The sequence below is a fragment of the Pholcus phalangioides genome, unplaced genomic scaffold (genome assembly GCF_987345545.1).
Source record: "Pholcus phalangioides strain wild (caught in Gottingen) unplaced genomic scaffold, Ppha-v1.0 ptg000039l_1, whole genome shotgun sequence".
NCBI lineage: Eukaryota > Metazoa > Arthropoda > Arachnida > Araneae > Pholcidae > Pholcus > Pholcus phalangioides.
The window spans coordinates 27,202,933-27,228,748 of NW_028301625.1; the positions used below are offsets into that span (position 1 = coordinate 27,202,933).

Here is a 25,816-nt window from a genome sequence, read left to right on the forward strand (position 1 = left end):
CCATAGCGTACCCTCCAAATTTATGTTGTTGATGTCTCTTCTAAATCTGCATACAACTATAAAATTCACTTATGAACACATTTATTGGCCATACAAAATGATAATTAATTACTTGTTATAAAATTCAGTTTGTTGTTTTTCTTCTGTAAAATGGTTTACTGTATTGAACTTTTATGTAGAACACAGAAAGTAGCAATTATTGAAATTTCATCTACACTTTTGGTGGTCAGGTGATAAATGCAGATGTTTATTAGACACTGTTGAAAGAACAAAAACAGGTGTAAAAATATTTTATATTTCTCTAAGTTTAACCCTTCATATCCTGACGGTACGTTAAAGAACTAGGTTACATCATTTGTTTTGAACTGTTCCAAAACATAGTTTTTGTCTTTAATTACAACTAAAATGATCTACCAAATAATTTACATGATAACTATTTATTCTCATTACCTTTATACTTTTTTAAAGTATTTTTTAAGTACTTTTATAATAAATTTTAATTTATTATAATTTTGTTTTTATTTTACTGTTCATAATGTTGGATATAAAGGGTTAAAAATATGTTGAAGGTGATTTTGAGGGAAATGTAAAACATGATTGCTGTAGCTGTTTTCAAAATCGCTTTAAGAAAATATCGTTATAAAGGAATTTATCTTAGTAAATGATATTGTTGTAGTGAGAGAAGTTTAACATCAGACTATAGGCAATTTCAAACAAGATTTGAAAAAAATATATCATTGCTGAGGGATTCACTATTATATCAAGTATCATTATGTATCTAGGTTTTACTGTATTTAAGTTTAAGTATTGGTTCAGTTTGTGTTTGCTTTTCTAAATTTTTTAATTTTTTGGAATAATACTTTGTAAGGTATGAAGGGATTCTTTTGGTGATGATAATATTCTATTATATATATGTATGACATGATTTCTGTAGCTGATACATAAATTATTCATGTTTTTGTTTTACCTCTGTTCTCTTGATCTTTTTTGATGTGAATATTAAAATGTGATGTACAAAAATTATAAATTTCAGCTACTCCTATGCCTCCATCTCCCGAACCTGAACCAGTGATTGAGAAACCTTTATCACCCGTAGCCAAAGTTAGGGAACAAGGTCAGTTTTAGGTTATTAAAAATTTCAAGTTTTGTATGATTTGAAAGTATATTTGTATTTGATTCTCAATATTAATTTCCATCTAAGTCCATCTCTCCACATTGTTTTTGAGCAAATCATCGCTCAGTCAAATTTCATATTAAAATTCTTTTTAAATGAATTTTTGAGAAATGTATGTTGATATTGTTTATTAGTTAAATTTAAATTAATGGGATAACCACATTTTTCTTTCACAAACTTTTTCAGTTCCTTAGTTATAAATCTCAATTTTGGGTACTATTTTGATACTATGGACATCCATATTTATGGACATTTTTGTTTGTGTATTAACAGTTGAGTCTGGATATGACAAAGTTGCACAGGACTGTGAAATATATTAGTAATATCTGATATTTCATTATAACAGATACATTATTAATCAGAGATGCTGCTGAACTTTAATTTACCTGGGTCCTTGTGATTGAAAGTGTTTTCCTCTTGAAAAAAAGAAAAGTATGCCCTCCCCCATCATTCACTGGTATCCTTGTGAATCAAATAAATAATTCATTTCTAAAAATGAGTTTAATCCAAAGGTTCATTGAAGAAAACAGTTATTTTACCAGCTTATAACTAGGTTCTTTTATTTGCACTATCTAGTACTACGTGTCCCATGGGATGCTTGAACCAAATTTTTATGCATCTTTTTCCAAAATTCTGGGTATTTGATTACAGCACTATCTTTTTCTAGTGATTTTTAGGTATAAAATTCAATGGCGGAACACACCCACAGTCTTTCTCAAAATTGTGCAATAGTACTTCACATTCAGACTATTTCTGAAGAAGAACGTCTAATTGTATGGAATGTAATCCTACAAAAGAAATTACATTCTTGTCCAAAAGTTTGTTATATTCTATATTCATAAATACAAGCTGTCCCAAATTGTTTGCACAGTGGATATTTCTGTAACCATTGACTTTACAAACATACTTTCAACCACAAAAATGTTTTCGAATGACATACAGTTACTTGAAATCTGAAAAATTATGTTAGGGGTTCGTACACAAGAAAATGAAGAAATTAACTTTTTATATAGTCCCTGTGTGCTTAAAACTGGATTAGCGAAAGTTGTTACCCTGTCTTTCCTGATGCCAACGGGGGAAAAAAACAATTTATTCAAACTCAAAAAAGTGGAAAATGCAGAAAGACAGTTTTATCCACATTTAATGCTTTTTTCCAAATAGCAATCATCAAATTACTAGGAAAAGGTGAAAAATATTTTACTTATCAAATATTATAAAATCTTCTATGTACTTGTTATCAGCACTTTTTTCCCGAAATTTCCTTTTTTTTCTCTTGAAAATTGATTTAGCGTTGTGCCCAAATTTAACAAGCATTTTCATTTAAAACGTGCTCCTCATTGTGAGTGGGTCTGACTACCTACTACTACTGTTTAATTATAATAAATAAATATATTTATTGTGTGTGTGTGTGAAATCTCTAGTTCATCAATTCAAAATTTATTAAAACTCAAAATTTTTGCTCATATTGCAAGACATTGTTTACCGAGTCAAAATTTATTAAAAATTTTTGCTTGTCTTGCCAAACACTTGTAAGCCGAATTACTCCTAATTTAAAGTTTTATTGTATATATAATCTTTTTTTCTATTTGTATGTCTGTCATTTTCTCACTAGTCACTTTGTTAGGCAATTGCCTGTTGTGATTTAGATTTTATGTATTTATGCATCAAAATCAAATATAAAAGTTTAATTGCCTTGAGAGTGATCATATTTATTTTCTCCATAATTGTTTTTCTTAACAACTAATATTGGCATAAACTATTGTCAAGGTTTCTTGACCTAGTCTCTGATGAGTATTTTCAACCAACCAACCAAAATATGCCTTTTTTTTTAATCAAGCAAGGAAACTACAAATAATTATAAATTGGAGAAAATACATCACTTAGAAGTAGAATGTCTTGAAGTAGTTTTAATTCTTCATATAGTATATTTTTATAAATTTAAGTTCTCTAACTCAACATTTCAATAACTTGAACGTATACCGGAAGCACTGAGATATAGATTGTAATTGGACTGTGTAAGGGACAGTGTTGTGCTGAATAATGAATTCTACTCATTGATTATAATGGGATTATAAAATTGAAGAAGAGGAGATAGAAACTCTTGTTTTTATGCACTGATGTTAAGTCCTGCTGTATACAAAAAGTTTATTGTAAAACCAAAATCTTAAAAATACTTCATATTATTTAGGGTGGCAACACAGGTGTTGCCTTGATCAGACGTGTTTTTTAGGTAGTCCAATGTCTTCCAGATTTTTTGTGATAAAATACATAATTAATAATTAATAAATAATGTAAATAATTTTCGATAGTTTTTGAATCAAATTTATACGGTATCAAAATGTACCAGATGCCCTCAAAAGAAATTACCATTGGAATATAAATATATGTGAAAATAGTGTGTGTGATATCCATATGAAGTGAAAAATATAACAAAGTCTGTCATTGGATTTGAGTCCTACTTATAAAATAGTGATTGTGTGCAGAGTGGAGAGCCATCAAAGATAGTAAATATAGCAAAGAGACACTTCCAAATAATAATGTGAAAGGTGCAGTGGAGTCATTTTTGATAGAGCTGAGGTTTTTAAGTGTTCTGGTACATGTGAGAGCTTATTTCATCCAAAGTGTGTAGATGTGGTTGAGGCAATCTTCAGGAAAATGCCTAAGGGAAAGGAAATGGGATGGAAATGTCAAGACTGCAGTTCGACACAGACACACGACATCAACTATTTAAGTAAATTGTTCAGAGAATTCAAGGATGAGATCAGGATTATGCTAAATCAGCATTTATAACAAGTCAGTAGTGAATGCAAAGGGCTTGCAAATGAAATTGTCTATCTTAAAAAATCAATAGATTTCAGCAACGGTTCTATAGAGGAACTCCAGAAGCAAACGAAACCCCAACAAGACCTGATCAAAGACCTAATAAATCAAAATCAACTCCTCGAACACAGTCAACGTGTAGAGAAAGCTAAGATCAAACCATTAGAGATGCAGATTGAGGATTTACAGCTAGGATCTAGCGAGACAAACATCAAGATCAGAGATCTGCCAGAGGAGAAAAATGAGGATATACACCAGTTGGTAGAAAAATTGGCAGGAAACTGGGAACGTATTGTGAAGGCGACATTATCAAGATGCATAGAGTCCCTAGAAGCGATAGATGTAAAATCAAACCTGTTATTGTGAGATATAAGGATATTTCTATCCATGACAGGTGGCTATTAAAAAACAAACAGTGTAAAGCAATCGATGCAAGTGAAGTAAGTGAAAAATTTCCAGAATCAAAAATCTTCATAAATGAACAATTGACTCCAAATGTAAAACATCTGCATTATCTTGCTAGACAGTTCAAATCACAAAATAACTATAAGTACGCATGGGTAAAGGACAGTAACGTGTTTCTGCGACAAATAGATGGGGAAAAAGTGTATAGAATAAAATTAATGACTGATTTGGACAAACTGCCAACCATAAAAAAATGTTTCAAGATGTGAGTGTTCCAGAGACTCCTTACCTAGAAAACTGGTCTGACTTAGACAATTATTTTTTAAATACAAAATATGATGATTTGAAAATATTACATTTAAATATCCAAAGTATGCGTAGTAACTTTGATCAGCTTGTTGTTTATTTAAAAACGCTAAACTTTTCATTTGATTTGATTACCCGAAATTTGATCAAAGAAAATATTGAAGGAAACCATATTGAAGGATATTATGCATATCATAGATGCTGATGTTCAGACAGATCTGGAGGTGTCATGATTTTCATAAAAAAATGATTTATATTTTTCATCCATTTCCCAAAACATGGAAGCAGCCGAGATTCTAAATATTTACTGTAAACAGATGGATCTATAGACATTATTTTAATTTATAGATCACATGAATATACCCGATGCAATTTATAGAAGAATTGAGAAATATTATTGCTAATCAAAATAAAAACGATATAATTGTAATAGGTGATGTTAATATTGATTTAATGAAAAATGACAATACTACAAACGAATATACAGGTTTAATGTCAGAACATGGTTTGCAACAATATATAAACAATCCTACCCGAAATAATTTGTGTATTGATCACATATTTATAAGAAATAAAAAAATTAACTCAAAATATAAAACTGCTATTGTTAAAAGCTAGATTTCTGATCATTGGCCAATAGTCTTAAAAATCGATATAAATAGAGAAATTGGAAATAAAAATGAATTAAACGAACAAAATCTCAGTAAAAAAAGTTAACTATTTCATATTTGATATTTCCATGAACTCTTCGAGAATCTCAGATGAAATATATCAAGAAAAAAATGTAGACATCATCTATGGAGCGTTTCTAGAATTAATAAATAAACATAAGGAACACTGGGTGTGCGAAAGTGAAAATACTAAGAATAAACATAATTGGAGGAATTCTGAAATAAAACAAATGATAAATTATAAAGAAAAACTATATAAAACTCATAGGCACGACATGTACAGAAATACAGAGATTATAAAAAATTTAATACCTTGCTGAAACAAAAAATCTAATTCATCAAAGAAAGATATTTTCAAAATGAATTTCTTAAATGTGGCAAAAATAATAGAAAACAATGGAGACTAGTCAACATGATTGTTAAGGGACCTCAGCCACGGATTGTTTTACCAGAATCCCTAAATGATGCTAAATTGTCTGACGATTTTAATGGTTTTTTCATCAACACAGTTGAAAACATTTCTCCCGATCTAGATGAACATATGGATCATATTTCACACTCCGAAAGAGATTCAATGGTATTCAGCCCAATAAATGAAAAAAATTTACAAATAGTGATAAATAGTTTGGAAAATAATAAAGCATGTGGTTATGATAGTATTACTGCAAAGATGTTGAAAATAGTGTATAAATATCATTTTAAATTCTTACTCTATCTTGTAAACACTTCCATATTAGAAGGGAAATTTGTGGAAAAATTAAAATACGCAATTGTAAAACCCATCTGTAAGACCGGAAATAAAAATAACTTAACAAATTTTCCCCCCATTTCGATTTTGCCCATATTCTCAAAAGTAATCAAATCAGTTAGAAATAAAATTGTCAGTTTTCTTGACAAACATAGTTATTTTTCGAGTTCGCAGTTTGGTTTCCAAAAAAACACAGAAATGGCCATTTTAAATTCTCTGAATATATCTACACCAAAAATAATAAAAACTTGGCCCTTTTCTTAGATATAAAGAAAGCGTTTGAAAGTATCAATCATGATATATTAATGAAAAAATTCTATAATGCAGGTTTAAGGGGGAAAATTTTCAACTGGCTAATGAGTTATCTTGAAAATAGAAAGCAAGCTGTTAAAATAAATAATATAGTAAGTGATTATAAGATAATAAGAAGAAAGGAATTCCTCAGTGATCAATTTTAGGACCATTGGCATTTTTAGTATATATAAACGACATTCATTCTTTGCAACTAGATGGGAAATTAGTTACATTTGCCGATGATGCTGCATTGAGCATATCAGCTTCAAATGATCAAGTATTAAAGCAATATACAGAAGAAGACTTAAATCGAATTCAACATTGGCTCCATAGAAATAAACTCCAGTTAAACGTCTTGAAAACAAAATACATAAAATTTCAGCTTCAAAGAAATGACGTTGACATTTCATTTCAGATAAGGTATCACACTCTAAATTGTATGGATGAGCTCTGTGATTGCCCTCAAATAGAAAAGACTGAAACTTTCAAGTATTTAGGAATAACATTTAGTAGACATTTGAAATGGAAAAATCATATAGAAATTATCAACAATAGAATAAAATATTATAATATAAGAATGTATAATCTCTGAAATACAACCTCTGACAATAAAGTTCGGTGAATAGTCCTGTAACATTAACGTAGATGAAATGTTAACGAAAGTTACCTTACTGTCCTTCGAAATAGTCACCTCCCATTACTATGCACCGCTGAGATCTCCTATACATGTCCTGGAAACTTTGCGAGAATTCTTCTTTTGAGATCGAGTTCAAAAGCCTTGTCACGTTTCGTTGGATGTCAGGAACATCGTCAAATCTCTTTCCTTTCAAAGCGAGTTTGAGTCGTGGGAATAGGAAGAAGTCTGGAGGATTGAGATCTGGCGAGTATGGTGGATGTTCAATTTGCACCACCCCCTTTTTTGCCAGGAACTGTTTGACGATATTGACTGTGTGAGGGCGAGCATTGTCGTGCGTACTGAGGTTGTACGCTGTGTAGACGTTTCATGAAACGAGTCAAAATTTCAATGTACCTTGCAGCATTCATCGTTGTTCCCTCAGGTAGAAATTCCTTGTGGATAATGCCTTGACTATCAAAAAAGGTGATTTGCATCGTTTTGATGCATGATTTTTCTACTCTGACCTTTTTCCGACGAGGTGATGCAGGAGAACGCCATTCCATGCTTTGCCGTTTCGTTTCAGGGACACCAGGACTCATCCTCAGTGATCTTTTGTTTGTTCATTTTCCTGTTTTCAGTTAAGAACCAACGCACTAAACAAGCACTTTGTAAAACAAGTCTTTCACGGAACACAAACGACGCTCAACTGAACAACTGTGGTGGCAGATGGTCAACACCTGCCGCTACGCATGTGCAGCGTTTGCTTCGCCAGTGTTGCCAGATCGGCCGTTCTGACTTCATTCACCGAACTTTATTGGCAGAGGTTGTATTATTTCTGAAAACTTTTTAATAACTATTTTCAATGCTTGGATCTTGTCCACCATTCATTATGGAATTTGTGTATGGGGAGGTGATTATGATTGTAATATCCAATTACTCAACAAAACAATAAACAAAAGCTTAAATATAATCAGGCCAAATACTCATCATCCATCAAATATCCAAATAAATGACTACAGATCAAATTTTCATAAAACCTATGTTTATAGACTATATCATTATAGACTCTTTCTATTCAGAAAGATTCTTCTCTTATCGTTTATAGACTCTTTCTATTCAGAAATACAGATTGGTTTAAAATAAGACAAATTCAAAGAAATATCAGAAATAACGGGACCCAATTACAAATAATTCTTTCTTGTAAAACTGTAATAAAAAAACAATTTATCTATTTAGGACCAAAAATTTACCATACCTTGGATTCACACATAAAAAATAGAAAATGCATAAAAAAATATAAAACTCTGATTAAAACATATGTGGAAAATACCTATATCATAAATAGTATATAAAGTTTTAAGACAGACCAATAAACACATATATAAAAACCACGGGGCAATATATATATATATATGTGTGTGTGTGTGTGTGTGTGTGTGCGTGCGTGCGTGCGTGCACCTGTAACACATACCTGTATATACTAAACGATTTGTTGCCACGAAAAAACATTTTGGTGTTATTTTCATGGATCTGCACTGGACGGACATAGGTTCCTATAGAGATCATACCCTTGTATATAGTTTGTGTGTAGTTCATGTGTTGTGTTGTTTTTTGTTATGTTATTGTATGTAGTTTTTATATTCATACAAATAAACCTTTACTCTCTCTCTCTCTCTCAAAAAAAAAATTATATATATAACTTGTTTTTTTATTTGAATTTTGTTTATTTGAAACATAAATACTTCCCCCTTCCTCCACTGTGCTAACTGCAAGTGCATTTCAAATTTGGAGGCAGTATTACTCTCATTAGAACAATTTTGCAACACAACACACTTGTTTTCCGGGGAGTAATATCACCTAATTTTAGGAATAAATGCTCAATATAATGATTCAGCTTGATTTTGTTGTGGGTGAAGCATTGTTTTTACTCTTTTTATACTGAACCATTTTTGATTATTAAATTTTATTTTACAGTTTTACTGTGTTTTTTTTTTTTTTGTAGATGTACCAGTGAAGTCCAAAGTACCGATTCAATTTTACTTGGATGGTGTTTGTCTTTCTGAGGTTGGACTACAGCACATAAAATCTTTGACACCAGAAATTCCTAAGAAAGTGCAAAGACCACGTAAAGCAAGACAGTCAGTGTTTGGAACCATATTTGGGAATACCAACTCAATTCCTGTGAAGTTTCCTCAGTTACAAAATTCAAATGATAATGAAGGATTTGATACACTTGTACACACTCAGCAAGGTATATTTTAAGTATTTTATCTGTAATAAAAAATGTTTAGTACCATAAACGGGGTTACTTTGTGACACATATGTTCCCACAGCACCTTATAAAATTTGGTGGGCTTTTCAAAGCGGTTGAGACTGAAACAGTCCTGTAAGCCTTTTTAGATTACACATGTTTAATGATTACATGTGATTAATGATTTTCAGGAAAGTAATGAAACTTTGTGCTGTTATACGAAATATAGTGCAGCTGTGCATTTTTAAGTTAATGTGAATACATAATTTATTATAATAATTCAGTGAAAGGAATATTTTGTTACGAGTTTATTAGCTTGCATTTCTTAACTAAATATGTGTGACTTACATAAGTGTGGCACAACTTTGTGCCAAAAGAAAGTTTACGAAAATCAATAAAATAACCTATCTTCTGGATTTAACCTTTTCCTGTGCGGTGTCCCCATAGCGAAACCACCTTTTCAAAATTCTATCAAAAAATAACTAATATTCGCACAGAAATAATTTAAATCCTATTAACTAGCTTAAGATTTAGATTTTCTGCCAAAGATAGCAGTATCATACTTGTTTTGTTTTGCAAGTGGTAAAAAAAATCTGCCATTTTCTTTATTTTTATGATATTTGTTTTAAAATTTATTTCCTAATGATTTTTTTTTTTTGAAAAATTGCGGATGGTTTTTTTTTATAGATTTTGCCATATTTGTTGAAATTAAACCATTCAATAAACTTGAGAATAGTTTAAAATCAAATTATGGAAGTTTTAGGAAGGTGGTTCCATACTGAGGACACAGCACATCTAGAGCAAAGAGATACCCCCAAGTGTCGTCAGTATCAAACCACCACTCTGAGACAAAGCAACCCTTTTTTTTTCATTTTCTCCCCTCTTTCTTGTTTACTAGAAAATGGGTGACAACAACAATCCTGTTGAAGCATCTCAGGTGTGCATTTGTGGAGGAGTTTCGGCGGTTAGAATGGAAGACACAACATATAAAATTTTTTGTCCCACAAATAACCATTCTTTCATTCTAGTGGTTTTAGAGAGGCTGTTGACGACTAATTTCTATGCTTGCTCTCTCTCTCTCTACTTTTTAATTTTATTTTCTTGAATTTCTTTTGCCTCGAGCCTCTCCCGCTGAATATTGTGCATTTATTACTTTTATTGGTGGTGAAATGCCTATAAAATAACTTTGTTTTTTTTAATGTTCCTGAAATAAATGGTGGGTTTCCAGCAGAATTATAATTATTAAAACTTCTGCCTGCATTTTGGGTTTTTGGGTTTTTTTACATTACTTGTGGTTACTTTCTGTTGTCATGTTGATATGTTCATTTAGAATGAATGAACTCATGATATAATTCTACCAGAATTATTTAAGTACAATTTCGTGACACATGTTAAAATATAGGCTATAATAAGGGAAAATGTGTGTGTTTCTGACAAAATTGTACTATAAGCAGGGGTAACTTTGTGACAGTTGTTCAATGAAATATTATTTCTCCAAATAGTAATTAATAACAATTATAGTGGTTGAGGGTCAACTTTCTTCATGGTTCAATTTCGTAATAGCCACAGAAACACAACTCAAAGAAGATTCACAGTCGAAAAATGAGAGCAAGATTTTATTCAATCTAAAAAACAGGTGTACACATATGTTTGTGGGCAGAAAATAAAAATGATGTCTCTTTCCAGTGACGAGAAAATGAACCAATTTGCATGAATCAGTGAAAACACTAACATCTGTTCCCATTCCTTCACATATAGAATAAAAACACATTGCGACAAAAGTTCTTAATTGTTTCAATAGAAATGTGTGCAAAGTTTTGCTTACCAGCAATGTGAACCCAATTGAAATCCCCTCAATTTAATTCATCTTTGATAAAAAAAATAGCTTGCATTCACATGTTTTGTTTGCCTATTTTGATTAAATTTTTTTCAAAATAAATAGCACTTTTGCTGTCACAATCCACGACATGTTTTACGAACAAAGTTAATTTTTATGTTTAAACACATTCACACACAGTATTTGTGACAAACAGATGATTTTCTTAACACACAACCTATAAATCTAGCTTCCATACTTGAAAGCATCACAACATTCTGTTTTGATGGCAGCCAAAAAAACGTAATACTACCTATCAAAACTAGGAATCCACTGAGAAATTTTCCGTATTCTCCATCAGATGAATAGCTAGCATCTACATAAGCTGTAATATCAAAATTAGGTTAGAGATAAATTTAGAGTACAGTCTTCTGTATTAACAACATATTGAAAAACTTCTTATAATATTTTCAAGTTTTTTCAGATGGAGAGTTAAAATATTTAAATCTGTTACAGTATTTTGATTGCCAAGTTGAGCAAAACAAGCAACTTGAGGTAATTTTTAGACCCTCGTATCTCTGTAGTGAAGTTATTTAGGTACCTAACACTTGGCATATCTAGAGAATTTTACAAACTAAAAACTAAACTAAAAGTTTGAGTTTTATATTTTCATCATTTGTAGTTCATATGAAATTTCAACTCAGTTTCCTTATTTTGAAACTGACTCACTCACTCGCAAATCATCAAAAATCTGAGGCGCAGCTAATAGATAACGAGACCTGATTGGTCGGACTACAGTGGCCACACCCGCTTCTGGTATGCTGAGAAAAACGGAAAAAGAAGATTGTTGTCCTGTCAAAAAAATTTACAATGAAATGAAGTTAGCGAAGTTCTAACTATCGTTCCCCTGCCAGAAAATGATGGTATTACCAGTGGTGGGAACTCTGCGCCAAAATTAGCATCTCGCTCCTATAGTGTATTTTCATATTTCCCTACGTCAAATAGCATTTGTTTTTGTTTTTTTTGTTTTTTTGTGTACATGGAAACTCCTCGAAATACTTTCATACCTGCCTTGTATGTACATTAGAGGAGAAATAGAGAAATATTTATATTTCTCCTCTATGGTCTGTACAGTGCCGCACTCAGCACATTAAATTCCCTGACTTTCAGAAAAGGGCACAAAAAAAACTTTGGTTTTCGCTTGCCAAGAAACGATTTTTTCCCAAAAAATTTGGAGGATTGAAATTGAATTTAGATGTGTATTGGATTTTCCCGGCAAGTTCCCACTCTCGATTTTGTCGAGAAAATCGGATTGTGGTAACAGCAGCTCCTTATTCAAATTATCAGCTCCTCATCAGGCTTTTCATCGTGAAACCCCGAACATATCCTTGATTGTGCAGCTGAAGATGGTTTACTCTAGTCCAGTATTTCTCAACCACTGACTGCAGTTTCCATTTTCAAAAACAAAAGAAAAAAGTTGTCACTGCAAGCAGCAGAAATTACTATGGTCAATTGTCATTGCTTCAAATCCCAATGTTTCGTGAAAAAAAAAATTCATTTCATGAATAAAAGAGCTAGTCTGCCGAATTATGAGTGCTAATTTGTAAATTTCACCAAATAACATTTGTTAAACCGCCAATGTCGCTAAATAACCAGTGCTAAATCACCAAACATCGTGTTGAATGTCCTGAAATTTGCTCATATTTTGCAAAAATTTCTTTCTGAGTATAACTGAAAAACAAGAAGACAGCAGGAATCAAGCCCAAAAAATCGAAGAACTTAATTATAAAGAATTTGTGTATGTGTTAATCCCCACTTTAAGTGAGAGGTGAATAAAGAGTTGCTGCAAGTATAAATAATTTTGTAAAAAATCTTTGTCAGCTTTGGTTTTTTTAATTTTGAATAATTGAGGGGGAATGAATATCACTTAGAATTTTTATAATTTATGTGATGCTGTTATGAGTTATATTTTTGACTGAAACTTGAAGGTTTTAGAACACTTTGGTGACAAAAGGAAAGTATGGATTATCTGTATGTGGATTGATTATTTTATGAATTCTTTACAATGCTGGGTAACAAATCAAAAGTTGCATTTTCTAAACCACTTCTATGTCTAAATTTTTGAGAAGGGGGAAAATTTGTTTGGCAAATTAAAAAAAGAAAAAATCTATATGTGCCTCATCCTTTTTTTGGCTGTAAAACTTGTAAGTTATGAAGTTTGCCATGAGTCCTTAAAAACTGCTTGAAAACTCCTTAAAAGGTCCTGTTATATGAACCGTATTGAAATTTGATCAGTATTATATTTTATAATATAAAGACTCACTATAAGATGAGATTTTTAAAATTCAAACCCCAAACAGGTCATGGGGGGGTTGAAATGTTATATGGGGGAAATCATCGTCAAGCAATTTGCAGATTATCAAAGCCTTAGGTAACAGCTAGGAACATGATATTTAAAAAAAAATATTCATACTTTCCACTTAGAAAAATTACAAAAATATCAAAAACTGTCACAAAGTAGTTTTTGTTTACAGTATGTGAATTTTAAATTTCATGTATTATACTTCACACCATAATTAATTTTATTCATCGCAAAATTACATATAAAGTATAAAAAAGTATTTGAATATCAATTTTTTTTCTAATGATTTCAATGGTTCACCACTTTTATTAACACACACACGGTTAGCATATTCCCTAAATTATGTGATGTTATATGTAAGTTTTTTTTACAATTTTTTGTTTTGCAAATTAATATTTGTTAAAAGAAATGTTAAAATTCCCTGAAGGAGAAGTGCAAGAAGCTTGGATAGGAAAGTTATTTAAGACCCTTGAGAACAGCTTTCATAATATTGTTTACTGTCTAAAACTAGGACAGCCACAATATATATTTATTTACCGATCGCAAGGATCCATGCAACCTGGGAAGTCAGGAAAACTTAAAATGGTCAGGGAAATATTCAAACCTTTGATAAAAGTCAGAAAAATTCTTTGAAGGGAAAAAACAAACTCAAAAACATTTGGAAGCTCAAGATTTTGAATCGTATTTATTTCTTCAGGAGCTTTGGTCAGGGAAATGATCAAGCAGATTTTTCTGAGAACCCTGCATTACCTGAAATAGCATGCTATCTACTTGACTGCCAGGCAACCAATTAATTTAGCATTTAATGATTAAAAAATAAATATATTCGTTTTTTTTTCGTGAAGGACAATTCACATTGTAAAATATTGTCTTTAGACATATATTTCAAGTACATTTTTCAAGACTGGTAGGTGTGTAATAGTTTTGTAAATATGAGCCAATATCTTTAGATCATGAAAACATAGGTACTGAAAATGTCTCTGACCTGAGATGTGACCAAGAGCCTAAACTAGAAATTGGTGATGAAAAAGATTGTTTGAGAACAAATGCAGAGTTTCAAAAAGATGCTGAAGATATAGAAAAAAAGAAAAAGCCTAGGAAATTACAGAAATTAGGTACGTAATGCTTTTTAGTTGTTAAAATTCTATGATTTTGTATTTTGAATTAGCCTTAGAATCATAATTTTTCAAGAAACTTTAATGAACACTTATTTTCTTATTTATCTTATCTTTACACTTATTTTTCAAGCTTTGTTGGTCGGGCTTTTTTTGCGAAATATGGTAATATCTGAGGATGATGTCACTCTCCGCTACCCATACAAAGGCAGACCTGCCAACTCTCCGGATTTAGGCGGAAGACTCCAGATTTTTCATCTTTCCTCCCGCTCTTCGGATTTTTTTAAATTTCCCCAGATTTTCGCAGAAAATTCGATTTTAGCAACCTTTCACGTTGTCGTGACGTCAATGAAAGTAGTCGTCGGTAGGGAAAACACCCTTAGAGGACAGCCGTGGTCATTTCCATCGAGCAGCCATATAAAAAAGTCTTGGTGACAGCATTTAAGCAACTGGCAAAGACTGTTTAAGTAGCGTTTATCTGCAATCATTTATCAGGGGCATGACCTTGGTTGCCAAAATTCCTGTATAATCGTTATTGATTCCATTAACAGCCATGTGGTAAACACAGGTTTTTTTGTCAGCAGCTTTGTATTTTGAAGTTTTTTAATTGTTTCCTCCAATTAAATATGTCTTCAGAAAGAAAATATAAAACTTTAAGCTATATGAAGCTAGGAGAATAAACCTTTGAGAGTTCATATACCCAACATTATCAATCACTGATAGCATCCACGAAAGGAAACTTATGTTTTATGAACAGTATACGTAGATGTGATTTCTCTATTCTGCATGGAAAGACTGACATGCTGGGGGGGGGGGCAATACAGAACCTGCCTTGGGGGGGGGGGAAATGGAACTTTTTCATAATTTATTTAAAAAAAAATGTTTTCGAAATTTTTTTTTGTAATTTTTTTTTTTGATCGAGTCTATGAGTGCCGGGGGGAATTCCCCCCCTTCAGAAGAATCTCTGGATTTCTGAATTCCAAAAGTTGGCACGTCTACAAAGGTTTTTAACAGCTAGCTGAAGTGAAGATATATTTTGGAAAGAGAGAAAATTCAACTGCCTTTGTGGGGAATCGAACCCCACGTCCTTTCACTTTCTGGGTGAACGCCCTAGACCACTAGACTACGTTCAGTGCACACGAGCTCCAAGGAAAGATTGAGATATTCGTTGCCTCTGTAGTCTAGTGGTCTAAGGCAGTGGTTCTTAACCTTTGGAAGCCTGCTGCCCAGTTTTATTTATTTTTGCAGTGGGAGGCCGATCAAACACATGATTAACGGAACATGAATGGGGGAAAAGGAAACGGCACATCAGTCGCGTCCCGGTATGAATGATTCCACGGCTAAGTACTGGGCGGCGGCCTGGCGGTGGAGAAACACTGGTCTAGGGCATTCATCCAGAAAGTGAAAGGACGTGGGTTCAATTCCCTGCAGGGGCAGTTGAATTTTCTCTTTCCAAAATATATCTTTGCACCAGCCAGCTCTTGAAAACCTTTATATGGTAATATGCCATATGCACTAATGGTATATTTAATGATTTTTCACATGTGAAGCATTTTCGAAGCCTACAGCTTAGAGATAACATTGCTTATGATACAGTAAGACCTCCCAGACCAGGGTGTTAACAATCCCACTTTCCTTATATAATGCCTGTTCGGCGCTTGTCATTAAGTAAGGAAGTGTCCTAAGGAACGTTTCAAAGAAAATTCCTTAAGCAGCACTCTACCCTTTGCCTCGAACATTGTCCTTATGATCAGGCCCATAGCCAGAAATTTCATTCGGGGCGGGGGAACCAAAGTGATAGAAAAATAGATTTGGCCATCTTTTTCCAGTCATTTTCTCACATTTCGGGGGGGGGGGGGGACCAGATACCAAGTCCCCCCCTTGCTACGGCCTTGCTTATGATCACATGACAGGTTGCAGAGGAAAAACCAGCATTTTGGTTCATTCGATCGGTTCTATGGTTCAGCTCACCATTCGACCAATCAATGCAAAGCAAAAAGTTTACAACTACTACTACAGATTAAAAATCAATTTTTTCTTTCAGCATTTGTGGCAGCAATTGCTTTGTTTACTTTATTTCTGCATATATTTTTAATTTTTTTTACATTGACATGCGCATGTTTCCTCTCATTTTTAATAACTTCTCTCATAGGATATAGGGATTTTTTAAATAGTTTAATTTTTTCATTATATAGAAATCTTAAATTGCCATACTTTCTGAAAGAATATGATTTCAGCATCTCGTGACATAGGGGCCATTCAAGTTTTACGTTAGCAGATTTTTAGCCATTTTTGTCCTCCCCCCCTTGTCAGCAAAGCTCTGACCCCCATTCCCCGGCTCATGCCCCTTAGATGATCTAAAGTTATTTTTTGATGCAAAGGTATTTTATAAAAAGTTTAAATGTCAGAAAATTACTTTATATGCTATTATATAATAAATTTCAGTTAATTTCAATGCTATTTGAAGACTAAGAACTCATAATTTCTCTTTAAGAAATTCATTGCAGCCCCCCCCCCTCTAAGCCAGTTTTTCTTGACCTTTTTCAGCTCATGGCCCCCTATGGATCACATTTTTTTCTCGTGGGCCCCCTGTTCTATCCAGGCCTTCCACTACCCTCATTCCAGATTGAGATACTTTCTATTTTTTTATTATGAATGAAATTTTAATAAATCAGATCAATCTCTAGAATCCTGGCTAGTCACAGTTTCGCATGGTCGATTATCTTCCCCCCAGGAGTCAAATTATATGGTAAAAAACAGTCTGTAAAATACAGGACAATCCAACGAACCTGCACGATAAATCAACCCTCCTAACACATCAACCGTTGTTCTGGCGGCCCTCCATACTTAGCTGGAAATAACCGCTTACATATGAAAATCATAGTACCAAATCCCATATAGTGCAGTCCCCTCCCTCCATTATAGACATGAAGACCCGGATCATGCCCACATAGACCCAAGGGCTAAGATGCCCCTGGTTTTATGGACGGATCTGATGGATTCTGAAAGTAGTAATATTTTTCAACCATGTTTCACTTTTAAAGCTTTTCTCTTCACGTCTCTCTATGACTCCCTTCACCACCTGTCGTTGATCACCTTTCTTCTGATTTTCTCCCATGGCCCCCTAGAATATCCCAGGACCGCAAGGGGGCCATATGGTTGAGAACCACTGCTCTAAGCTATATTTGCTCAATCCATAGCCCACAGGGTTATCTTATGTGGCCAGCCAGCCTAGACATAATTTTGTAAAAATAACTAAGTGGCACATTTACAGATAGCTTAAGTGGCTCATGGCACAATTCCAGAGCATTTAAGTGGCCTGTGGCACAATTCCAGAGCATTTAAGTGGCCTGTGGCACAATTCCAGAGCATTTAAGTGGCCTGTGGCACATTTCCAGGTCACTCAATTAGGCTCATGGCACATTCACAGATCACTTAAGCTCATGGCACATTCACAGATCACTTAAGCTCATGGCACATTCACAGATCACTTAAGCTCATGGCACATTCACAGATCACTTAAGCTCATGGCACATTCACAGATCACTTAAGCTCATGGCACGTTCACAGATCATTTGAGTGATGCGTGCCACATTTACATATCACTAAAATGGTCTGCGGTACATTTAAAAACCTTAAATGACATGTGGCACTGTTTTAAAGCACTTAAGTGGTCTGGACACATGTCCAGATCACTTGATGGATCCGTCGAACATTTAGAGATCACTGAAGTGAGGGACTTATTCGGGACTTATCAATGGGGGATATTAGTCCACTTGCCCACAATCTAGCGCAAGGTTTTTCTAATTTTTGGCACACTCAGTAAAGATGCCATTAAGAATATTCCATATTTTTATCAAGGGTTGCTGATGATGTAAGCATCATTCAACCCTCCTCCCTTCTTGTCTGCAAAAGTCAGCAAATCTGACCCCCCCATCGATGCTGACGTCATACTTGAATGACCCCATTTTACCAGTTACAGGTTAATACAGCAGCTGCTATGCTCAATCATGGGAAAGTTTTGAATTATTTTCCAAGTCTATGAATTTAATGTTAATGATAATTGGATTTTCTCACTCAGGGAAATGTATTCCGAGATTTCTTATCCGTCCATCAAGTCTTGACAGCTATTCCCCCTTATATACATATTTTAGCAAATATTATTTGATACTATAAATTTCGATGTGATGTGACTAAAGCCATGTCATTCTGCACCATATCTTGCAATCAAATTTTAATTTCTCTCCAATATTCGAATCTTTTCATTAAATTTTTTGACAACATAAATAGCAACATAACTTATCTACTGCAGTGGATTCTCCGCACATGTTTTTCAAAAAACTGTCATAAAAAACTTTGAAAGCAGGAAAACACTTTGAACAAGAAATCTCGATAAGAAAAAATAAAGATTGCAACACCATGAAAATGAGTCATTCTAAATGGGAACATTAAAAGCTGGATACAATTTTTTTATACATATGATATAATGTAACATTTGCACATAAAAAAAACCCTTATTACAATAATAACAACTGTTCACTTTATGATTTCAGCTACATCTAATCACAAAAATAAATTAAAGCTCTGATAGATTAAAATCAACATTTCATTCCACTTAGCTGTTGAAAACAGTTTTCTATGCAACTCATTCTAGATTTATTGCAGTAGAAAAATAATGTAACATTCACATAAACATTTTTTCTAAATACTTTGTGTCATAAATTCTTTGTGGCATATTAAATGCGTGTATCAAGCAATAATTAGCATGGAAAGACATGAGAATTTTTTGAATCAGAAATACAGTAAAACCTCATTAAATCGTCACTCTTGTTAAGTCATCATTTTTCTTTAGGCCCTTCCAGCATTCATAGACAACCATGATTGTCCATTTCGGTTAACTCATCACTGAAAAAGTTTGAGAAAGAAGAACAGCCTATTTTTATTTCTCCTATTAAAAAAAGAGCTTGTTAACAGCATTGCCATATGCTTAGAAGTCACCATAAAATCCTATATACACAAACAGAACAGTTTAAGTAATGAAAGTTACACTGGGGAAGTTCATTTGCTGACTAACGTTTTTGAAATGTTAGGGACTGTTCAAGCTAGATCTCATTCCTGAATGGGTCCTACTAATTTAGGGCTTCAAATTTTAACAAAATATCTTTGTTAAAAAAATCAGACATTTTTTTCCAAGTTGAGATCTGTATACTTTTCCCTGCCCAGGGCCCTCCCCTCAAGTCAAAAGTGTTCGAGATTACCTTGTAGTTGTATCGTGAACTACTGATGAAGAATGAAAACCCTAAAATTAAATTTGATGTATATGTAAAATTAATATGCAATAGAGAGTTCTGTTATGAAGAAAAGCTACCTATTCTAACAGTTGCTCTGTTAGTCTAAATTAGAAATTGCTAGTATAAATCAAAGTCTACCAGTACATTTTACCACAATAAGTTAAGTAATAAGAGATCAAAAAGGTAAACAATTGCTATTATTTTTTCTTTTGCAATCTATAAATTTTGTTATTTTGATTCATACTTTAATAAATGTCGTATTACTTTAAATTTATAAGATTTTCACAAGATTGCACATTAAAACTGGCAGCACTCTGCTTAAGTCATCGTAATGTTTCAATAACATGAGATGACAACTTATTGAGGTTTTACTGTATCTTCCATCCGAGCACACATCGATGCCGCCGTTACACGTAAAAAAAGTTGTTATTACAAACTGAAGGAGAGGGGCTTCTTTGTTGTTATATGAGGGAAAAAAATTCTTTATTTATTGAAAGTTGAGTATGGTCTGCAGAAATTTTTCCTTTTTCATTAAATAACAACAAACAGCGGGCGTTGGGAAAAAACTCGTTCTAAGGACATGGGATTGTTCACCCCTTGGACACCCATTATGTGGACACTTTTGTTGACAAACACATTTGCCAAAACTGTTCTTCTCCACCGTGGACTTCTAATGTTTTTTTAACAAAAATTCGGTTTCTGCCTTTTATAATATGTCAACCACATTCTATTTCTTTTTTGTGTCATTTATTGTTGGGGTTCTCTGAGATTTTCGGGTTTCTGAGACACAATGATGGAAACTTTGTTTCTCAATGCGAAAAATGCATATCTATCATAACATGGGTATTAAAGTGTGAAAAGGACATTTTTTCTTACTTAAATTGATTTTGAGATTGTGTAGCAACATGATGGAGAGTTATTACAGCTATTAATTATAAATGATATAATATAATTTATATTATATAGTTGTTGAAAAATGGTTTGATAAGACTTTTCATTAGAGAATTTTAAGTTATTGAAAACTTTTCTGGTTAACAAAATGGTATAATTTTAATTATTTCACTATAATGTAAAAAAAATCCATTTGGAAGTATCATTGTAATGCAAAGTTTAGTAACAAGGGTTTAAAATATTGCTGATGATCAAAATTTTATTATGCGCTTGGTCACTTTTTAGATTATTTGAGTAACTATTTTAACTAGTTTTGAGGCCATGATCCAAGCTGAACCCTGCAAAAATTAAACATTCATGGGTAAATTCATGTAGAAACAAGGCTTTAAATATTGAAGAAAACTGTAGCGTCCACAATATTTTTACTATTTCAAGTAAGAGAAACAAAGAAAATAAAAGTGTAATGGTAATCAAAGTAAAATGGTAAATTTTTATTTGCAAGAGTGAAATATTGAAAAACAGAAAACTATATTCATCCATAGGAGAAATGAACATTACTTTGGTAATGCTGGACATATTTCATCTTGAAGTACTTTTCTGTGAATGTTGTTATACCAAGATCTTACTGTAGTTCTCGTTCATAATGTGTTGTAGAGTGACATTAACATTGTTTAAATATACCAATCTAGGTATTGGAGGTTTTGTAGTGAAACCAAGAGGAAGAAGCTCTTTAAAAGAGACTCTTGATGAAGCAGGTAAGAGATGTGCTAAAAAAAATTATTCTGGAATGTTGAAAATAATATCATTTAAGTCTGAGAATTTTATATGGAGTTAAACTAGTTTTGTTTACAAATTTGTGCCCCCCCCCCCCCCGAGCCATTTTGAGAATAGACTGATTAATATGACTAATAAAAATATTAATATGCTAGTACAGTAGATTCTTGATTATCCGTGTGCAGACTAACCGTGCTACGAAAATTTCAATTTCATGTTCAGCTCTTCCCTATCCATGTTCTTTTTCTTCCATTGATTATGTTAAATTTTGTGAAGGCTCTGTGATGAAAACAAACATTTCCATTTCACAGAACTGGATTTCTTCATTATTTTACAGAACTCTGCACCCTTCTCTATTCTCAGAGCAGAACTCCTATGTGCACATTGCAACCAGACATTGTCCTTGGGCAATCAATACTTTAAGATTTACAGCCAATTCAGAAAATGCTGGGAATATATATATATATATTTTTACAACTGGAAGATAAGGCACAAGAATGGTGTAACCTTGCAGTGGTCATGGGGACCACATGGCTCATCGGCTGGACCAGCGCTATTCCTTGTTTGTGTCATTCTTCTAGTACATTTCATAACTGTGTAGAATGGCTGACAGGAAAAGGATAACCGTGTTTCTCAGTTATCCTTGATCACCTTCCCCATCGTTAACCCAGATAATCTGTATTTCTGACATCAGTGAAACCCAATGAATTAGTAGTGTGGCTATCATTCAATAAGTGTAATTATTTAACAGATTTTTCACACGGATAAAATATAAATATATACAGTGGATAGTAATTTTAAGCAGGTAAATACATAAATACTTTTTTTTCCAAGTTTGTTATTTGAAATCTTTTTTTTTTTTTTTACTCCTAGTGGTTTAGCCTATTTTTTTGATTATCCGTGTTCAGCATTCCCACCATTAGCCTAGATATTCGATTTATTATTACATCTCGACACCATTATCATGATGTAAACTCAAGAGTGCATTGTTTCCAACCTCTTACCCCTTAAAGTTCTTCATTTTAAGGCTGTTCTCACAAATAAAATGTTAAAATCCAAATTTTGTTTTTATGTTGTTAGTTCCAGGGCCATCTTAAAAGCATCAAGGGCCCCCGGGCCAATTGGTTTTTCTGAGGCCATACCTGGTAAATTCTATTAATTTTTTAATTAGATCTCATTTTTATGAGGCCCTATACTCTTGAGGTTCCCAGGCCATGCCCATGCATTAAGACAGCACTGGTTAGTTCTGGTTTTCATAGAATGGTTGAGTTTTATCTGGAAATTTTTTATTTTGAGATACAAATATACAGTTTAAAAAGTGTATTATCTTACAGTTATATTGGAGCCTTCATGTGAACCCAGTCAGATATCTATGGGAGATGCATCTCTTGCTGTAGGATCTGAAAGTTCAGATATTCATACTCAGGAAAAACCAAAACGACGTCGTAAACCAAAGAAAAAGACTCCTCTCGATGAAAGCTTTCCATCTTATCTTCGGGTAATTATCAGTGAGAATGAGCATGCCATTTTTTTCCCTTATGATTTGTGTTTAATAAGATTACCTGAGGCCAGGATTACAGTATAAAGTTTGATAAAACTTGAAAGGTCAACCAATAAGTGCATCGGTTATATTCGAGTGGATGTAATCAATAACCAATAGGCTTATTGGTTATTTTTATCTAGTTTTGCAGAACATTTTATCATTTTAATGAAGCAAATAATTAAAATTTACCAGTGTATTAATTTTGAGCGGACAAAAACAACTAGTAAACAGGGATTATTATAAGTTGGAAAAAATATACGGTATAATTTTTTGAGGAACGAAAATAAAACGTGTCCACACAACGTGCCTGCCGTTGCCAAAAAAAAACTTTATCTATTATTGTACATGTAGAATTTGATAAAATTATATTTTTTATGATACATGTAAATTGTGAGTAGCTGATCAGCTAAGTTGAGGCTTTTTTTATTGTTTTTTCATATTTTTTACTTGCATTGCAAAAATTAAAATAAATTTCTTATTCAGACATTTTCATTTTGCAGAATCTCTCCCACACTTTCGGAAGCAGTGATCTAATTTGACTACTCCCGACCTATATCTCACATTATCTGGAAAATACTCGTTTGGCTCCCTCAAGCAAGCTTATACAAACATCTTAGAATATTTGGTTCAAATAAATATTCTCCAAAATTAATGCAATCTGTTTGTTGGTACTGCTGAATGAAATTCTAAAAACATTTTTTTTTTAAATACAAACTCAAATGCTGAATAAGTGGCTTAAATATTTTAAATATGATTTGATGTGACAGCTGATTGCATGTGACATACATAAGTGAATTATGTACTTTAATTGTGTCATATAAATCATGCGACTGAATGCTTCAATAATTTGAATCATTCAGTGAGTTTCTGTAGAATATTAAATATAAAACAGAATTAGTATTTTATAGAACTAACAGTCTATAGAATATTTTTAAAAATTATTCACAAAATCCCCTAATCAAACTACTAACGAGTAAATTAACACAAGCTGTAGTTTTTCCCTGTTGCTTGATGATGAATAAATTACTGGATTTGCAATAAACGTTAGAGCAGTGATTAAATTTGATAGGTTTGAATATATATTCACAGATACAAGTAATAAATATTTTTGGCAAATGAATTAGCAATCTTTTATTTACTGCCAAAAAATTTTCTTTTTTCGCGCTCTTTTCAAACATTCTTTCCTTTTCAATGTGCCATTCTTCTTTTTGAGCATTGATTTTGGAAAAGGAATTACTGCATTGTTGCAGGAAGGGGCAGTTTGACAGCACTATGTACCTGTCACCAACCGTAAAATGAGAAGGGGGGAAGGAATTGGTTCCTGGTGAACTCTCATTTATGAGTTCAGCTGAAATGGAAGTAATGAACTTTAGACTCAAATATGAGTCTTCGCCGATTTGAAAGTAGTCATCCTCAGACTTATATACGAGTCTTTTCACTGTTTTAAGTTTAAAATCTCTTAGTAGTAATTGTTATAAGAAAGCCCCCCCCCCCTTTCCAGCCCCATTCAAAACAAGAATAGATGCTGGTGCCTAAGAAATAGAAAACTTGGTGTTGCCCTGCATTAACTTTGCTTTGGCTAGATGGTGTTAGACATCAAAGCTTTTACTTCAGACAAACGCAGCTATGTATGAGAAAGTGAGAAAAGTTTGTTTCTTCTTATAACATACTATGCTGATGCATTGGACTGCATTGGAAAATGCTGACTGATCAGTGTTCAAAGTCCAAGAGGTCATCAGTTAACGTTTTGGCCCATGCAGGAGTTCAGGGGAGCCTTTGTGCCCATAAAGTATTTAGGCCCTATTTTGTTTTTTACACTGCAAACAACCATGGACAATTATTTTAGGTATTTCGTATTTGATTAAATTGACCAGATAACCCCTCAGTGATCAGATGCAACCACACCGGGCCCAAAGTATGTGTCAGCATATGTGGTAATCTGAATATATAAAAAAATGTACAACAATAAAACATAGTAGCTTAGTTTCAACTATAGAAATAATAATGAATTTTGCAAATAATGCAACAAATAAATGAGAATCATTCTTAACTCGAAGAAGCCCCATAATCATTTTCTCTACAGGCTCCACGTCTGGTAATGCTGCATTACTGCACACCAACTCTGGTCATATATTGCTAATTTCCAACCAGTGGAGTTGGGTGGCAAATGAAGGCTCCATCCATTGGGGGGATCGCCCCAGTCTCAGTAGGTAAAGAATTTGCTTCTGAGACATTCTATGCCTGGATTCAAACCCATGGACCTTGATGGTAACCTTCATAGTAGAAGATGAGCATCTTTTGTCAGTTTTCGGATACTTAATATCTAGGTCTTAGTTATATTTTTCCTTTCTTTCATTAATTATAAATGCCTTTTTTTTAGTGCCTATTTTAAGCATTTTTAGAGCCTTTTTGCTTGGCTATTTTGACCATTTTTAGTGCCTAAACTTCTGGGCTCTAGTTATCATTAATGTTATCATTAGTCTCCAACAGCCATCAAATTTTCACTGATGTGAAAATTGTCTCAGAAGTTTCATTGGCAATAATTCATCGTCAAGTGATGAGTTAGATCAGTGGTTCTCAAAGTGTGCATCATTTCTCTTTGAGATGTCACCAGCCTTTATCAAGGGTGTTGTGGTTAGAGATGTGAGGTGAGAATATTCTCCTGGATGTAAAAACCCTGGAGAATAATCGAGAATATTCATTTTTCTTTTAAATAATTTAAATTTGTTTACTAATTTT

The 25,816-nt window shown here is 33.0% G+C and overlaps 1 protein-coding gene across 3 annotated transcripts in view; it reads left to right on the forward strand.

Moving 5' to 3' along the window:
* Positions 1-25,816, forward strand: part of LOC149065784 (histone-lysine N-methyltransferase 2C-like) — a 385,748-nt gene that overhangs the window by 136,077 nt on the left and 223,855 nt on the right. For 2 of the 3 annotated variants that reach the window (XM_089253606.1, XM_089253608.1), the window contains 5 exons: positions 1,034-1,114; positions 9,037-9,285; positions 14,414-14,578; positions 21,450-21,515; positions 22,869-23,032. In XM_089253606.1, the coding sequence (XP_089109732.1) occupies positions 1,034-1,114; positions 9,037-9,285; positions 14,414-14,578; positions 21,450-21,515; positions 22,869-23,032 (725 nt within the window). The remainder of the gene's footprint in view (positions 1-1,033; positions 1,115-9,036; positions 9,286-14,413; positions 14,579-21,449; positions 21,516-22,868; positions 23,033-25,816) is intronic. The other variant, XM_089253607.1, reaches the window with a different exon arrangement.